At 42.0% G+C, this 17,364-nt stretch overlaps 1 protein-coding gene across 2 annotated transcripts; it reads left to right on the plus strand.

Moving 5' to 3' along the window:
- Positions 1 to 1,570: 1,570 nt before the first annotated feature.
- On the plus strand, positions 1,571 to 8,883 carry si:ch73-233f7.1 (uncharacterized protein LOC100537710 homolog). Of its 2 annotated transcripts, XM_042493445.1 has the most exons (5): positions 1,571 to 4,015; positions 4,106 to 4,219; positions 6,839 to 6,897; positions 7,817 to 7,944; positions 8,342 to 8,883. In XM_042493445.1, the coding sequence occupies exons 1-5, from the start codon at positions 1,697 to 1,699 to the stop codon at positions 8,650 to 8,652; spliced, it is 2,931 nt and encodes a 976-aa protein (XP_042349379.1). In that variant the 5' UTR covers positions 1,571 to 1,696; the 3' UTR covers positions 8,653 to 8,883. The 2 variants fall into 2 exon arrangements, with proteins under 2 accessions (XP_042349379.1, XP_042349378.1); XM_042493444.1 differs by having other exon boundaries at positions 1,571 to 4,219.
- Positions 8,884 to 17,364: the final 8,481 nt, after the last annotated feature.

A 17,364-nucleotide genomic window follows, 5' to 3' on the forward strand; every position in this document is an offset into this window, starting at 1 on the left:
ACAAGAAAATGTAGCGTCTAGTGTAAAAGAAAATGCTGCCCCCAGGAAGTAGAAATGTTTGTTTCTTGTTCTTTCTCTCTCATCTCCCCCCCCCCCCCCCCCTTTCTTTCTTAGTAGCTAACAAGCTCAGCGCTGCCCGGGGGCCAAGGCTGTGTCGTCAGTCCCAAGAAGAGACTTTCAGATTTCAAGCCACCCTTTTACATTAGGATGCCACTCGTGTCTGTCTGGAGACGAACCCGAATTCACAAAGGCATCCTTCAGTTTCTCTCTCTTTTCCTCTCTCTGTGGTTCAGTGGTTGTCTAACTGACCAGGATTAACAGGGAAAAGATTAGATCTGAACAAACATGTGCCGCAATCTAAAGAGGCTCGAGCTGTCCTCTTTGTCCTATAAAAACAGTGGTGGGACTTTGATCTACTGAAGTCACTTATTGTACTGAAACATTTTTTAGTCCTCGAAAACACCCCTCGGCCTTTTTCTGTCATCTCCAAACTAAACACATCATCACCTATGGGATATTTATCTAATCCCAGCTTTAATACCTGATTAGAGACAAGTATGATTAAGGCTTTATGGCATTGCTTTTATGTTGATTATGTTGATACATGTTCAGGCCTACTTAAGTGAATTAAAGTCGTGTAACGCGCAATTGTATGAGAGTATCACCCGCATCTGATTGTCACTGTAATCACTCTAAGCTCCAAAATGTAGCGCACACTCGTTTAAATATTGATTAAAATTGAATATCCTGACCCATCAAAGATTCTTTTTGTAAAACCCAATTTCGTGTGATGATTAATGAATGGGACTGTTTTTGCAATGTGGGCATTCATCTTCAAAGGGGCTCTCATTATAAAGCATTACAGAATCCCAAGAGCCTACTGGCTGTGGCCACTGGCCCATTTGAGGCGAGTGAGAGCTCAGGCCAGTGTGTTTTTGTTTTCTGCAATTCAAAGTGTAATAGTGGAACCACGGTAGTATTTTTCTTTTTTTAAGCTATAATGGGGCTCATAAAAAATCAAAGAAAAATAATGTTAGCTACTATTGCCATCCTGGGCCTGCAGGGCAATGTGGTCACCATGGCAAATCCTTGTCCATCCTCATCTGTAAATGCAGCCTAGAAAACGACACCCACAACACAATTTGTCCCCTAATCCAAATCTGGCTCTGACGTCTGGTGTCAAACTTGCCTTCTCGTCTATTTAATGGGTCAGAGGAGCAGACGCGGGGATGTGAAAGGGTTAAACGTCTACAGTAATTAGAGTCGCACTTCGCGTCGGCGTCCTCCAATACGGAGCCGCGAGAAGCTACGTCCACCCCCTCTTCTTCCTCTCTCTCTCTCTCTCTCTCTCTCTCTCTCTCTCACTCACTCACACATACACACACCTCCCCACCAGCTCCTCCGAGTGTCTAATACACTGGAAAATCAAAGCGCGAGCCTCCCCCGTTCACACACCACCAGTGTTGCGCGTGGAGCACAACAGAGAGAGAGAGAGGTGCATTCACTCTCCTCTCCTCTCTCCTCCCGTCCCCTCAGCTAAACTATTCAGTAAACTTATCCAGATGTTACAAAGTTAGTTTCTTTTTTTAAATTTGGGACTGGCTGTGCTTTTCTATGTACTTTTTAGCTGTTGAGTTGAGTGGCTTTATGAGGCGAAAGATGTCTTGGTGAGGCGATTTTTACGCACGCCGCTGAGATGGATCACAGACTCTCCAGAGGCAGTTGGGTACCAGTGACTGGGCTGGTTGTATGTCTGCTTCTGTGTGCCTGTGTAGTGGACCTGGTTCTGGCGCAAATTCGGTACTCCATTCCCGAAGAGCTGGAGCATGGAGCTTTTGTGGGCAACATCGCCGAAGACCTGGGCTTGGATGTGGCCAAGCTGTCAGCCCGCCGGTTTCGTATAGTCTCCGGCGCAAAGAGGCAGTATTTAGAAGTGAACTTGGAGAATGGCATCCTCTTCGTCAACGAAAAGATAGACAGAGAGGAGCTGTGTGAGCGAAGTCCGAGCTGTTTTTTACATTTACAAGTGGTCATTGAGAACCCATTAGAACTGTACAGAGTGGAAGTGGAGATTTTAGATGTGAATGACAACTCGCCCAGTTTCCCGTGGAGCGAGTTTAATCTTGACATCACAGAGTCGGCTGCGCCCGGCTCCTGTTTCCCGTTAGAGAGCGCACAGGACCAGGACGTGGGCACCAACTCTCTGCGCTCCTACCAGCTGAGCGCAAACGAGCACTTTGTGCTGAACATCCAGACGCGCAATGATGGAAGCAAGTTTGCGGAGCTCGTGCTGGACACCCCACTGGACCGGGAACAGCAGAAAAAGCACGAAATGGTCCTGACTGCCTTTGACGGGGGGTCACCGGAACGCTCTGGGACTGCGCTGATAACTATCACAGTGTTAGACGCCAACGATAACGTGCCCGTGTTTGACCGCTCAGTTTACCGGGCGAGCCTAGTGGAGAACGCACCGAGGGGGACGCTGGTGCTGAAGCTGAACGCCACAGACCTGGATGAGGGCTCAAATGGAGAGGTGACCTACGCGTTTAGTGGGCACGCACCCCTCAAGGTGCGCGAACTGTTTAGCGTGGACCCGTACACGGGCGAAATCCGAGTGAAGGGCATTGTGGACTACGAGAAAGCCAGTGTTTATGAGCTGTATGTGCAGGCGAAAGACAGGGGACCATCAGCTGTGGCTGTGCACAGTAAAGTCTTGGTCGACATCCTGGATGTAAATGACAATGCGCCCGAAGTCATCCTCACGTCAGTGTCCACTCCTGTCCAGGAAGACGCGCCACCGGGCACGGTGATAGCGGTTATCAGTGTGATGGACCGGGACTCGGGAGAGAACGGGAACGTTGACTGCCAAATCCCGAGCAACGTCCCCTTTCAGCTCCACTCATCCTTTAAAAACTATTACACTCTGGTGACAAGCGAGTTTCTGGACAGAGAAGCGGTGTCCGAGTACAACATCACTCTTACAGCGCGAGACTTGGGCTCCCCTTCTCTCTCCACCAGGAAAACCATCCTCGTTCAAGTGTCTGACATTAATGACAACCCCCCGCGGTTCTCTCAACCTTCATACACAGTTTATGTGACCGAGAATAATGCTCCAGGCGCTTCCATTTGCTCAGTAACTGCATTCGACCCCGATTCAAACCAGAACGCCTATCTGTCTTATTCTATTCTCGAGGGTCAGATTCAGGGCATGCCCGTGTCCACTTATGTCTCAATCAACTCTGACAACGGCAATATCTACGCACTGCGCTCTTTTGATTACGAGCAACTTAGAAACTTTCAGATTCTGGTACAAGCGCAGGACGCTGGTTTCCCTCCTCTCGCCAGTAACATCACAGTCAATGTCTTTGTTTTGGACCAGAACGACAATGCACCTGTTATTGTGTCCCCGCTGCCCAAAAACGGCACCGTGGCCACAGAGGTGGTTCCGCGGTCAGTAGATGCTGGGTATCTGGTTTCAAAAATAACAGCGCTAGACGCGGACGCGGGGCAAAACTCCCGGTTGTCCTATCAGGTGTTGCAGGCTACAGACCCGGGGCTGTTCAGCGTGGCTCTGTACACGGGCGAAATCAGGACTATTCGCCGGCTAGTAGAAAAAGACGCAACAAGGCAAAGATTGGTAATATTAGTCAAGGACAACGGGCAGCCGCCGCTCTCCGCCACTGTCTCCATTGTCCTCACAGTGGTAGACAGCGTGCCTGAGTCGCTGTCAGATTTCGGAGACCTCACACTCAGCCCGCAGCCCCCCTCAAACCTCGCTCTCTACTTGATCGTGTCACTGAGCACAATATCTTTAATATTCCTTGTGGCTATAATCGTGCTGGCCGCGGTCAAGTGTTACAAGGACAGGGAGACCATCAGCGGGTATAACCTCCCCCCGTTCGCCTGCTGCTGTTGCGGGGGGTTTCAGCCCGATCCGCCTCCGGAGGTGTTCAAAAAATCCAACCTCAACCTGCAGATCTCATCCGCGGCAAAAGTGCCAACAAATTGCATGGAGGTGAATGGAAACAGCAGTCTCTCTCAGTCATATTGTTATAAAGTCTGCTTGACACCCGAATCAGCCAAAAGTGACTTTATGTTTCTGAAGCCGTGCAGCCCGGGCAGCACACCGAGAAACAACGAGGCGAAGAGCGCAGAAAACTCGTGGAACGCGCAGAGCCGGAGCGCATCTGTGAACAACGGAGCAACTACTCCCAACGAGGTACACTGAAATCAGCATAGTTTAACACCATGAGTGCTTGTGTTGTTCATTGAGCTCAGTCTGTGTCACACGCTGCCACGGAAAAACCCATCTCAGATTTCTATCTGATAAGTATCTAGACTGTGACATTCCCCCATGAAGGTCAAATCACGCATGCCACACAGATTTAAACTCAACTTGGGAAAAAACTGAGCAAAGCCGTGATTTTTCCCCCCTCTCTCCCTTCTTATTAACACAGCATGTTAGCTCGACTGTTTTTTATAATTATGGCAATAATTTATCTTAAGTGCGGAGCCTATGGTAATGTTTTCCACCCGGGAAATGAAATGAGACGAAGACGAAGATTACATTTTTAATTGACATGGTAATGAAAGTGTAAAGTCTTATCTTGCAGGGAGCATATTCTGCGCACATACCGTGTCTTATCATCTGTATAGAATGAAGTGAGATATCAATTACTGCGTGAGAGGAAGAGGAGATGTACTTCAAGTTGACTCCTCTATTCAGTCTAGGGAACATTTCCAGGTGTCTTCACGGCACGCTTTTGCAAATTAATCACCCGTGGGTAAAAAAGCTTTTAATAATAATTCATGGATTTAATTAGAATAGTTTGTGACCTGGGAGATTAATGTATTATTCGGTATTACACTTTTTTTTCTGCAAGGAGGGGACACACACCTGCTTCCAGCACATCCACCTGAGCTTGAACAAAAAGTCAAGGTTAAATACGTGACGGACAAGGTGAATGGCAGCTATTTGAATTCATCAGCCTTGGGGTTCAGACAATTCTTTCTCGACCAGTCGGGTTTGCGACACGCCTTCTTGTCCTCAAACTAACAATATAGGACAGATAACCTCACTAACTATGCCTCAAGGGCACAAGCACGGCCGAGCCATTATACTACACACAATGTGGCGTATTCGCAAGGGGGGGGGGTGCTGTCCATTATGGATGAAAAATGGCAAATGGACGGTTTTGGGGAGACGGGAGGACATCCGAGAGGGGAGGGGGCAAGGATAAGGAGGAGGGGGGGGTGCAAGGACATGGCTGGACTGAGACGTGGGCCGCCTGTAGATCGGCCCCGACGCTGTCCTCTGTATGCGAGGAGAGAGAGAGAGAGAGAGAGAGAGAGAGAGAGAGAGAGAGAAATGTGGTTTAATATTTGTTGAGCAAGGGTGGGGAAGAGGAGGGGCGGAATAGAAGGATGGGATGGGGAAGGAAGGAGACAAGGAGAAAGGGAAATGACAGAGGCAAGATGTCTAAGGCAGTGTTTTCAAATTTTAATAGACGGGGAAACAGAGCGTAAATGTGTGCTTATTGCTCATTGTCGCCTCCCTGTTTTCACCAAAACGCAGAGGGACAAAGACTCAGAGCCATGATACCAGACTCCAACGGGCAGACTGAGAAATGTCAGCTCGGTCACTGGCACATGCACCTCTGGCCACAAGAGGGATTTCGAGGTCACGATGATTGTTCCGCCTACAGCTATGCTCCTTCAGGAGAAAGTGTCCTTCCTGACGTTAATTGGTTCCCCTAATTCACCCAGTGGTGTCCCTCAGCGTACCCACGAGTCGTCCCCATGCACACACACACACACACACACACACACACACACACACACACACACACACACACACACACACACACACACACACACACACACACAGAGTGACACATTAAACGTCAATGAAACTGAGCATTGCACAAGGCAAGTACATGAGCCTGCTTGAGTTGATGAATCGGAGGTGAAAAGAGAGATTAGATGCACATTCGAGCGTGTAAAACACGCAGGACAGGTGCGTGCACGTGTATGCATGCAGCGGCGAGCTGGGTTGTGCATATAGATACAGCTGCAAGGACCGCAAACTTTTCAAGGCTCTCTGTGAGACTTTTAATTAAAAACCTTGCTCGAGGAGCATCAGGCAAATATTAATGTAAAAATGATGCATAAAATCCACAAAACAATGACGTGTGTAATTTTCTTAATTTCCTCCCTGGCACGGTTTCCTTTGAAGATTAAAATCATGTTTCGTTTCATCCCGGTGGGGTTCTAATTGGTTTTGTGCGTAGTTGGCGGGGAGTGTATTTTGAATACCGATTCTAATAATACGCTTACGTCGCATTCTCCGTGTTAACAACTTTAAGGGAATTAATAGAGCGTGGAATCCATACTATGAGACTCAAACCCGGAATAAATATCTCTCGGGTGCCCTCCTTCACCTCTCACGCTGCGCCACAGACGATAAAAGCAAAACTAAGAGACGGGCGAGTCTAAGCTGAAGGCAGCAGCTCCTCCGGTCCTAAAAAAATCAGCGCTGCCAAACATCCACAGGGCGGCAGCCGCGATCCATGTGAAAAGAGTCATGTCTCCATTTCAGGATAAGACAGACTGCTCCTCGTGACAGTTATCGCTGACCTCTGCTGATCCACGAGGATAGAATAAACAGGAGAGGTTTGCCATCAAGACCGGTTTGATTGAGCTTATTTGGAAGAGACGTTTCTCAAAATAGACCTGGACTGTGACACTGAACTTTTATGTATGTTTATATTGAGACTTTTTGTTGTTAAATTATGTTGAAAAAGTTAACATTAAATGATGTTGTGCTCTTTTTTTGCAGCTGAAGCAGCCAAACACAGACTGGACTCTCACAAAGAATCAGAACTCCTCCATTAAAAGGTACAATTTTGACCTTTGTCAAACCAATGTTAAGCTGTTGTACCAAAGCATATCATGCTCACACAAAGGGCTGAGGTATACAGCCTGTATAAATATCACTCCTGTTAAAATATAGACAGTGGCGCCCCGAAATATTTTATAGGGGCAGTCAGATGGGGCCACTGAAAATCTGAAAACCAAAAGCCATAACTGAATTTCAGGAATTATTTCTGCTGCCATAGTAAACATTTTGAATTCTACAACAGTCCTGTTTAAATGTGTTGTATATGGCCAGGAGGGCAGCAAAAAACACTGATACATCAATAAACAACAAGAAGACAAGTACAACTGCCACAAACCACAAAGAGCAAGCACAGCCTCCAGTTAAAATCTACACAAAAAAGTTAAATACATGCACAAGTGAATTTTTCTAAAATTATTTCAGCTATAATTTGAGTAGCAATCAGAATTGAGATCTCTTAAATGCATGTTAGGAGATTAACTGTTATTAGAATAAGCTGGTTGTCCATAAAAAGACAAATATACAGCTTTAATTTGAAGAAGTACGTTGTTTGTAAGGGACAAAACGTTAACTAAGAACAAGCCATTTCGAGTATAGAGGAGACTTGTTGGTTCCTGCAGAACTCACTTTAATTCAGATATTCTTGAAATGAGAGTTCAAGGGACGCCTTTGAAATTGAGCCAAAACCTGAAGTGTTATTTAGCCCTTTTCCCAACAAGCTCTGCCAACATGGTTGCTACCCATGGATATTTAGTTTCACAAGAAAGCAACCTTCGTGCTATCTTAAAAATTATCCCACCACAGTCTCTTCAAGACAGTAATATCAGCCTCCAGTTATTTTCACTGTTGGATATATAGATATTGAATTATCATACTAGTCAGGTATGTTGTCATGACAGACTGATATCTTGTTTTCAGTTATAACTCCATCAACATGGATGGCACCCTCATGCGTAAGGCCATGCACGCAGACCCAGAAAACTATGTAACCTCCATGGCGCCTGGACAGTACTGGACCTGGGGTACTCACATGAGAGGGATGAAAGGTAAGACAGGCCAAACCCAGTCAACAGCAAACAGCCTTTATGAAAACTACACATTCAGTGTTTTTTACTTTACAGCATGTTTTGTGCACCCAAATATGCATATTGTCCACCACACAACACACCTCCATGCTTTTATGTAAGACATTCTGTTTCCCTTTGTTGTCCCCTTAATTGGTTGCTGGTGTGCAGAAGCAGGGTTATATTCACACCCCCATCATTATGGCTCTGTTTTTGTATTTTTGTTGTTGTCAGTATTTATTGTCCTGACTGCAAAACACCAAACTTTGTTTTAGAAAAGTGCTATGCAAATGAAAATACCACAACAGCCCTAAGTCAATATTGAATAATTAAGCAGTTGCTTCTCCTCTCCTTTCTCTTTGTCTGTGTCATTCTACAGACTATAAGATGTCTCCATCAACCAGTGGGGTCCACTCTCGCCCCTGGACTCCTCGGTGCACACCTCCTCCCCAACAGCAGCAGCCATCCATCCCACCCCACCCTCACCCACACCCTCACCCACCTCCTGACTACCACCACAATGTGTACATCCCTGGGACACCATCGGGGTTTTGCACCCTGAGGCCCGCAGCACAGCGGAGCGAACTGGACGTCCACAATTCCTTCTCCACCTTTGGCAAGAAGCGACGTCTTCAGATGTCCCCGCAGGGAGAGGCTGCGATTATAAATAATGACCTGTACAATGACTGACTTTTCAACAACTGTCTGAATGGATGGTTAAAATGACAAATAACCTCATATAAAAACAGAGGACGAGACCATTTAGTACATAAATTCATGAATTTATGATTTACAAGTGGGATGAAAACTACAGAGGATGCGCAAAAGATAAATAATGAATGAATAATTACAAGTGCTGAAGAGAAATGAAGTCTGATGGTTATTTATGTGACATGCCGCTGCAAAATGGACCGATGTATGCATCTGCCTATTATTATTATTATTATTATTATTTATTATTATTATTATTATGATGATAATAATATATTATCATCATTATTATTATTATTTAGACAATCAATGGAGCAGCAATTACATCCAAAATGTTTTGAAAAAGCATTAGTGGACAATAATTTTGCACATCCTTATGAATTTATATTTTCTTGTTTTATGAAATAAAAAAGTGATTTCTTTTTGTATGTTTGCTGACAGAGCTTGTGTGAATATGACAAATAGTATGATAATGTATATGCAAGCTGCAACATGATGCAGACAGCTGTAAAGAGGGGGGATTTCCTCCACACATGTACTGTATACATTTATGAAAATAAAGTATTTTTTTCATATAGTCTTTCTTATGTCTCTTAAACATGCATGTGTGGCCTGCTGAAAGTCATAAAACTCAAGGCCTGAGTACTGATACACGCACATACTGACACACGCACTCAAACACATCTACATGCATAAAGCATTTAGATATAAGTTTCCCAGATCTATGTTTAATTAGTTTGAGTCAATTATTTTGGGGTGAAAAAGTTCCACAGCTACTCTTACAAGGGTGGAAAGCTTTTCGCCTTGGTAAGCTGTTTTCCACAGCGAGGAATAAACATAGTAAAATGCTAACATATGCTAATTGGAGTGCTTGCATTTCCATTTGCCCGCAGAGAATAGTGGGGTTCATTAACTGAACAAACAGAACCTCCTCTCTCGAAATATCACTTTAATTAAGACCACGAACACGAATACAAGCATCAGGGGAAGGAGGGGTTCAGCTCCAAATGCCACACCTGGATGTGAGCTAGAGGGGCCTGTGACTTCTCTCTCTGTGCCCTTTTACATCTTACTTCTCAGGGAATTAGTTGCTAGCATCAACAGATGAGAGCTGGCCACGGGCCAGAAATGAGCAGGGTAATTAGGTCGTCGCATGGCTCAGATTGAAAATAATTCCACTAATAAGGAAACGGGTGTCCATAGAGAGCATGGAGGGGAGCAGGCTAACCTTCTCTGCGGTAAGGTGATCCACAGGGACGGCTGAAGGGGCAGCTGTATTTAGGTCAGCTTGGCTTACTTTCAGATGATGAGTGAGGAATAGAGCTCTGTTCCCAAAATAGAGGTGTAGGAATATTATTACTCTCTGCTCCAAGAACAACTTTAAAGTCAAATAGCTATTTTAAGATCATTAACAAAACCTATTTAGAAACATCAAATTCATGTATGTGTCATCACCACCAAACCAACAGGCTCACACAAATTTTTGGTATGTTTTAAACTCCGGGTTTGGTTATATTGTATATAAATTATAATCCTGTGATAGGTGAAATTTGGTATTAAGGCATCAAATCTCTTCAGTCTGTTCTGTGACAACAAAATGACACTCGACCCTGTCACCTCAAATCCTGTAACCACGTTGGTCATTTGCATCGGGAGCTGTCCAAGGCCGTGGTGCTGAATATGCTTTGACCAGTGGTTCTTTCACAGCCAGCTACAATCCCTTCAGTCGTCCACTAGAGGGCGCACGTGACACTACCCTATAAACACTGGTGCAGTATGTTGGGTTTAATGTTTTGGAGGCACCCATCTTCCTCCTCCTCTCAAGGACACACACACACACACACACACACACACACACACACACACACACACACACACACACACACACACACAAACAAACCACATGTCCTTGCTTAACTTTCATCAGTCTAGTTACCCATGAGGTAACTAAAATATGTATAAATGTACAGATATTAAAAATAAAGCATGTTTCCTGAGGGTCATGTGCTGTTTTATTTAAAACCAGCAGTAGACGAAGTATTCAGACCATTTACCCAAGTAAAAGTGGTAGTGCAAACTCTATAAAAAGCAACTAGCAAAACACATTTATTTCATTTGGAAAAGTTCTAAAGTAACAGCACTTAAGCATTGAAAGTAAAGGTGTTCATTATGCAGAAAAAAATTGTCCTGCATGTGCTGTAGTCTATTGAATTATTTATGAATTGATGTGCAAGAAGCCTTTTCAATCTTGTAGCTGGTCGTGGTAGAGCTAGTTTAACTACTTTTTATACACTTGGGCACTTTTAATCTATAACAATGCATCATAGTTCATGAACAAATGTTTTGTAGGTAACATTATCATCTGTAAAGTAAATACAGGTGTCAAACAAATGTAGTAATATCTCACTATTTACTGTACAGAGCGGCCTTAAATTGAAATGCTCGAGAATAGTAAAGGTACCTTAAATTTAAGTACAGTACTTGAGTAAATGTACTTAGTTACATTCCATTTATGCTTGAGGCCCAGGCTCATTAAATAATAACAGTCATGTCATGTGAAATCCCACAAGTGACATGCTTGTGATCTATTTACATCATAATATGAGACATTGTAGATTAATTTAATTAGAGCTACTGACCACAAACGGTGTACCCAGGTTTTTGTCTTATATGGCAGTCAAAGTATGAAACTGTATTTATCCATGATTCATAGCAAGTCACAATAACTGTGAATAACACAAGCACCATCTTGTAACAGTGGCTGGAAACAGATTTGTCCAGCAGATGGCATCATTGAGTAAGAATCACTGCACACCAAAAAAACAGTCTTAAGGTGAAAGAGTGCATTCATTTTACATCGTGAACTCGAGGTGTGTGGGTCTGAGACGTTAGAGTGATGTAATCACCAACAGTGCAGGAAAAAAACATGAGGGAGCCTGGCTAATCCAATTTGGGGAAGGGGGGCAAGGCAGTGGAGGTAGAAGGGGCAGAGGATCTTGAAGATCCTATCTCCCTCCTTTTTTCCCCCCAGAAGATAAACACAGACCAACGCCCACACAACAGCATAAATTTGGTTTTGGCAATAAATCATCAAATAAAAATTCTCTCTCTAATCTCACTTTATGAATGAAAGTAGAGCAGATACATTTAGAAATATGCTGACAGTGACGTCATCTTGCAAATAGATATCCAGATAGTGTGTGAAGCTACAGATTGCATGCAATGACTTCTTGGTTTGTGTGTAGGAAGGATTTAAGGCATTTAGATGCGTTTTCCCCTAATTATGCCTGACACAGCATTCAGGTGTTGCATTCAATGTTTATGTTCAAGGTGTACAGGAGAATTTATTTTCATGACCTTACAAAACAAACACAGAGGTTATGACTGGTCTCCTAGCCATAAGACAGACTCGCAGACGCTCAGTGTAACTAATGATTTTAGCTAAGCAACTGTAGAGAAAACCTGGTGATTTGTCGCCACCAAGTGAAACAGGAAGGAAATACAACTCGGGATGAAGTTGAAGAGTTTTTTTTTAATGGTAATTAATTCGATTTTGATGAATTTGTAAACTGTTGTCAACTAAAATGTTCTCAACCTGTAAGTCTCCTGCTATGTTCTATAACATTAAAAACTACAAAGCTGTGCCTTGTTTAGAATTAATCGTGTATAGTGTGCCAATTCGTAGTTTTTGCTAAACGCTTTTCAGCTTTAGAGGAGGGGCATGAAAGTAACAATATTGGGATCACTGGGCCAGGCAGAGGCCTGGAAAGACTTTTCTGTTCCGGGGTTCTGTGATAAGAGCTGCATTTTGTGTGTGAAAACAATCAACAGGATGATCCTCTGAAGTATTAATCGATTTGAATGAGTTTTTTCTTAAGGCATATTTGTGAAAAATCCCTTTATACTATAACATTATATTTTAACATGCGCTACTGCAATATGGATCAAACATATGTCACCACACTCCGTTGCACATAGTGAACGAGAACAAACAGATTACTCATAGTTTTACAGGTTAAATCAATCAGAGCACTGCACACATATCCAAAACACATTTTTTAACCAGAAAAACATGTCACAGTATTTAAACCTTTGGCCGCGCTCGCACCCACAGACACACACACGCATGCACACACATACAAACACGCACGCGCGCTTCCGCGCACACACACAAACAATCACACACAAATCATCATCGGCATATTTACTGAAGCCAGAAAAAAAGTGTGCCAGTCTTTGAACTATTATGCGCCTGCTTAGCAGTAAAAAAGGGGCCATCAACACATTGCGCACAGCAGACCAGAACATATCCAACTGTGAAGTGTCAAGCAATCCAAAAGGCCAACTTGCAAAGCACAAAACAAGATAGCCAATAATCATGGCAAAATAAATGCCCATTAATGGTGTCAAACTGCACGGCGGCAGCTCTTAATAGAACAGACACTGTACCTTTGCTGGGTTTGTGTTTCTCTTACGTTACTCCAAAAGTGGCTTGGCGCGTTTACCGCAAGCTAACCTACTACGTCACGTCCGTTGACCATGATGCTTAGCGTTATTTTAATAACTAGTAATTATTTAGTGTTTCTAATTATTTTTTAAAAAACTTACTTAAGCCTTCATTATTTGGTAAATACCAACAAAAAAATTACATTTTATTTCCTTACTTTATTTTTTTCATTTTGAAGAGTGCTGTGATTTTGGCCTTTTCCAGCAGGGGCACCCCTACTTCCCACGGCCATGGGGCCAATGAGTAAATTATGCTGCAGTCCTTCTCATACTTTACATTTAGAAATTTGCACTTTAAATTTATTTGGATCACATCAGTGAAGTACAGATATACTGCATGGATATAACATCACTGTGGCTCCTAAGTGCTATAGGGTGCTCAGAACATTGTATATGTCAAAACAAAAGGGCAAAAATCAAATAAAAATATAATAATAATAATAATAATATAAAAATCAGTTTAGTCATTCTGTCATTCCGTAAGCTCTCCTCTTGATGCTAATATAATCATGCTTATCATGCTCTGATAAGTTAACAGATTTGATGGATACACTCAAATAATGCAAGTTGAATTAAAATGTCATCAAATGAGAGATGATCAATCACTGGTTAAATTCCTCATCCTGTGCACAGCTTCTGAATGTCAACACAATTCCACTTTGATAAAAGCAGAAAACCACGTAGTCACAACTGATTCAGGATCACTTTCAGTGTAGAATGCTGAAACATTTCTTTGCTACAATCTTACCGCAGAGCTTTTGTAAACAACAGCCAAAGAAGCCCTGTCTGCTCATCCATGCCTCTGTTCTGGCTCTTAATGTAACAAACAAGAACTTTCTGCAGTTAGTCACAGTAAAATAAGTTTTAGAGACCAAAACAAAAGATAACAAGCAAGCAGCAACTTCAACTTGGCTATGTAAAGATGAAACAACTTGCCAGTGCCTTGTTAAACACTAACCGAAAGAGAAGACACACAACATATAACCAAAATCTCTGGGCTATAATCATAAATTGAGAGATGAGAGATCGTATAGGAGAGAAGCAACTGACCTAACCACATGTTGCCTTGATAACAAACCTCCCTCGAAATGTCAGTATCACAAAAGCAGTCACTGATGACTTCAAAATGAACAGACAAAATCACACCCCCAATTCCATCAGTATGCAGAGATTGTTGATGGTTTTAAATTCCTCGGTAGACACATTTAAGACACCTTTATACGATCAACTTACAGCAAGTGCATCCTCAAGAAAGTACAACAGAGACTGTTTTTTTCTGAGGCATCTCAAGAAAGTTTGGTATGAACACTCAAACCTCTAGTTAGTTTTGGCTATATTACTGTGTGGTTCGGCAACCCGACTGCTCGTGGCTGCAGATGCCCACAAAGGACTGTAAAGACAGCAGAATAATCTCAACACAGAACTACCACAATTTCATGACATTTACACCACACGCTGCAAAAGAACAGCTGAAATTTTCATTAAGGACACCTGCCATCCTGCTCATGCCCTGACCTAGCTTCTTCCATCCAAAAAACATTGTCAGAGCATCAAATCATACACCACCTGTCTCACTAATAGCTTCTTTACTCAGGCCTCAGGCAGTTAGGTTGCTGAACAGCTGACACATGCACTATTGTTGCTCGTAGATTGTATGCACTGTGTACTGTGGGTAGTGTTATCTTATCTATCTGTAGCAGAGAGTGCCACCAAGCACAAGCATTTCATTGTATTTTTTTTACACAACAACAAATCTGAACTTGAGCACAGGCAGGAGAGGGTCTTTATTGCCCTTATCTCTGGCCACTGGTGACATTTGTGAATAATAATGGGATCTGTGGGTCCATAAGAGGATTCATGTGGCCACAGCAGGGTTAAGTTTAGACCCATAGTGCCCCCATGCACTGCTGGTCTGTAAGGGATTAAAAGGTCTGACATAAATCCAGTGGTAGAAAATACTATAGTTGAGCAAAATTCTAATAAATTGTTGTCTGTGTTTATATTACATTATACTTGTACTTCTCTCTCTACAGTCCCTGTAGAAGAGGAGACATAAAGTTACAGGTGCAATCTGTCTTTTTTTTACTTTGCAGGTCACAGAACACTGCACCAAAAATATATGAAATAATACTCTGAGGTAACCTGAAAAATTAGCCAGTGGAACAATTACTTTACATAGTTGTTTAGGACAAAGTATTTTGATTTCTGTATCTTCATTCTCAACAACAACAAAAAATACAGGTTTTGCCACAAATAATATGCAAAATATATATTTTCTACAACAGGCTGTCTATGAAACATAAATGATGATAAGCCCAAGATAGTCTCAGTGTTACCCTCAGGCTTTAAAAAAATGTAATTATACTTTATGGTGATGTGATCAATTCATTCATCACAGTGCATCTAGGTAAGATCCTTGAAGCAAAAAGTTCCCACAAGGCTCAAGAGGAAGTACTTTTTTTTTTGTTTTAAAATCAATTTCATTTGCATTACATATGCTGTTTTCACTGTTAGTTAGGTAAGAGCTGCTGGCTTTTTTGATGTAGCATTGCAGAATTTTGACCCCGGGGATGATTTGTTCATCTGTTGCTGATAAATTCAATATGAGGTTCAATAATATATTAATAATTAGGCTGAGCTGATACTCAAGATGATCAAGGCTGACCTAGATTTGGGTCCTGATGAACAGTCATAGAAAAAAATAAGCTTCTCCTTGAACTTTATTTCAGTTCCATTATTCACTTTGTTTATTCTACAACTTTCATTGTTAGCTCCCGCTGAAGAAAAAGAAACAATTGGCCAGTAGCCAACTTCTTCTTTCCTTTGGTTCCTCTGTTTCAAATAAATGTGCACACTCAGCAGCTGAAAAAAATCCCAAGCTGGAGAAATGCAATCAAACAGTGTAAAATAGTGACTTAAAATGCAATATATCTCCCTCACTGTTTTCACAAAACATCATCAAATAAAGGATTCACTTATCTGCAAAACAAAAAACCCCAAACAAACAGATTCACAGGCAGCATTGGCATTATTATTATTCTTTTATTTTTTTGAATTTAAGAGGAAATGATTCAAATTCCTAATTACATTATCTTGATTTTTTTTTCTTTCTTTAAGCTTGACTAAACAAAGGCATCTGGCTTGTTTTATATAAAAATAAAGACAAAGTAATCACTGCGTAAATCATGTCATTTACAAAACTCATTTAAACATCTCCAAATCTTTTTTCTATATATCTCGTCTAGGAGCTGAAACCTTTGCTGTCGTGATATTTTATTTGATTTGAGTACATGTTATTATCAGAAAAAAATCTGAAATTCATCTTGCATCTCAAGATGCTTAAACTCTGTAGTAGTTTTTGAGTCTGTCGATTATGTTGTTACTGAATTGCATTATATTGTAGATGTTCCTTTCAGTTTTGCCACCACAAGATGATGACTAAATCACTGTCCTTAAAAACAATAAAATATGAGTAGGGTTGAAATAGGTTGTGAGTGGGTAAAATCTATGCAGCTCTAAATTTCAAGTGATAATTCATTGAAAAGGCAAGTTAAATGGCAGTCAACTAACGTATACTAGTATATACTACATTGTCTGCCTTGTACATTCTTGCTTCTTGATAAAGCATATCAAGATAAATTACATGCGGGGAGCATTGAAAATAATTTCATAATAGGGCCAAGGCCTATATAAAAATATGCTCTTAATAAGAACAGAAAAATTAGGCTCCCCATGAGATGTGCAATGAGATGTGAAGGAAGTAGTTGGAGCACAATCTGTAAGCTGACAAGCAACTTTATGTCTGTTATGATGCCTCATATGACATACTGAAGAAATATAGCACCATATTATGCAATGCATGGCAATATGATACAATACAGTACAGTTTCAGAATGCATTTAAACTGAACCTGATATTCTTTTTTAAAACGTGCATTAATAGCCCTTCCACACACACACACACACACACACACACACACACACACACACACACACACACACACACACACACAAAGAATCACTGTCTTGTGAGACCATGTTTTATCAAGTTCTTGGCCAACAAAACTGTTTCTAACTGCAAAGCTAAGCGCAGTCTCTGTCACATGGTGTCACTGTTGACCACTAAAGCATAATGCATCTCTCTCTCTTGATAGTCATGACACACCCATTTGAAAAGGGTGTAGGA

This window comes from Plectropomus leopardus, chromosome 9 (genome assembly GCF_008729295.1).
Source record: "Plectropomus leopardus isolate mb chromosome 9, YSFRI_Pleo_2.0, whole genome shotgun sequence".
Taxonomy (NCBI): domain Eukaryota; kingdom Metazoa; phylum Chordata; class Actinopteri; order Perciformes; family Serranidae; genus Plectropomus; species Plectropomus leopardus.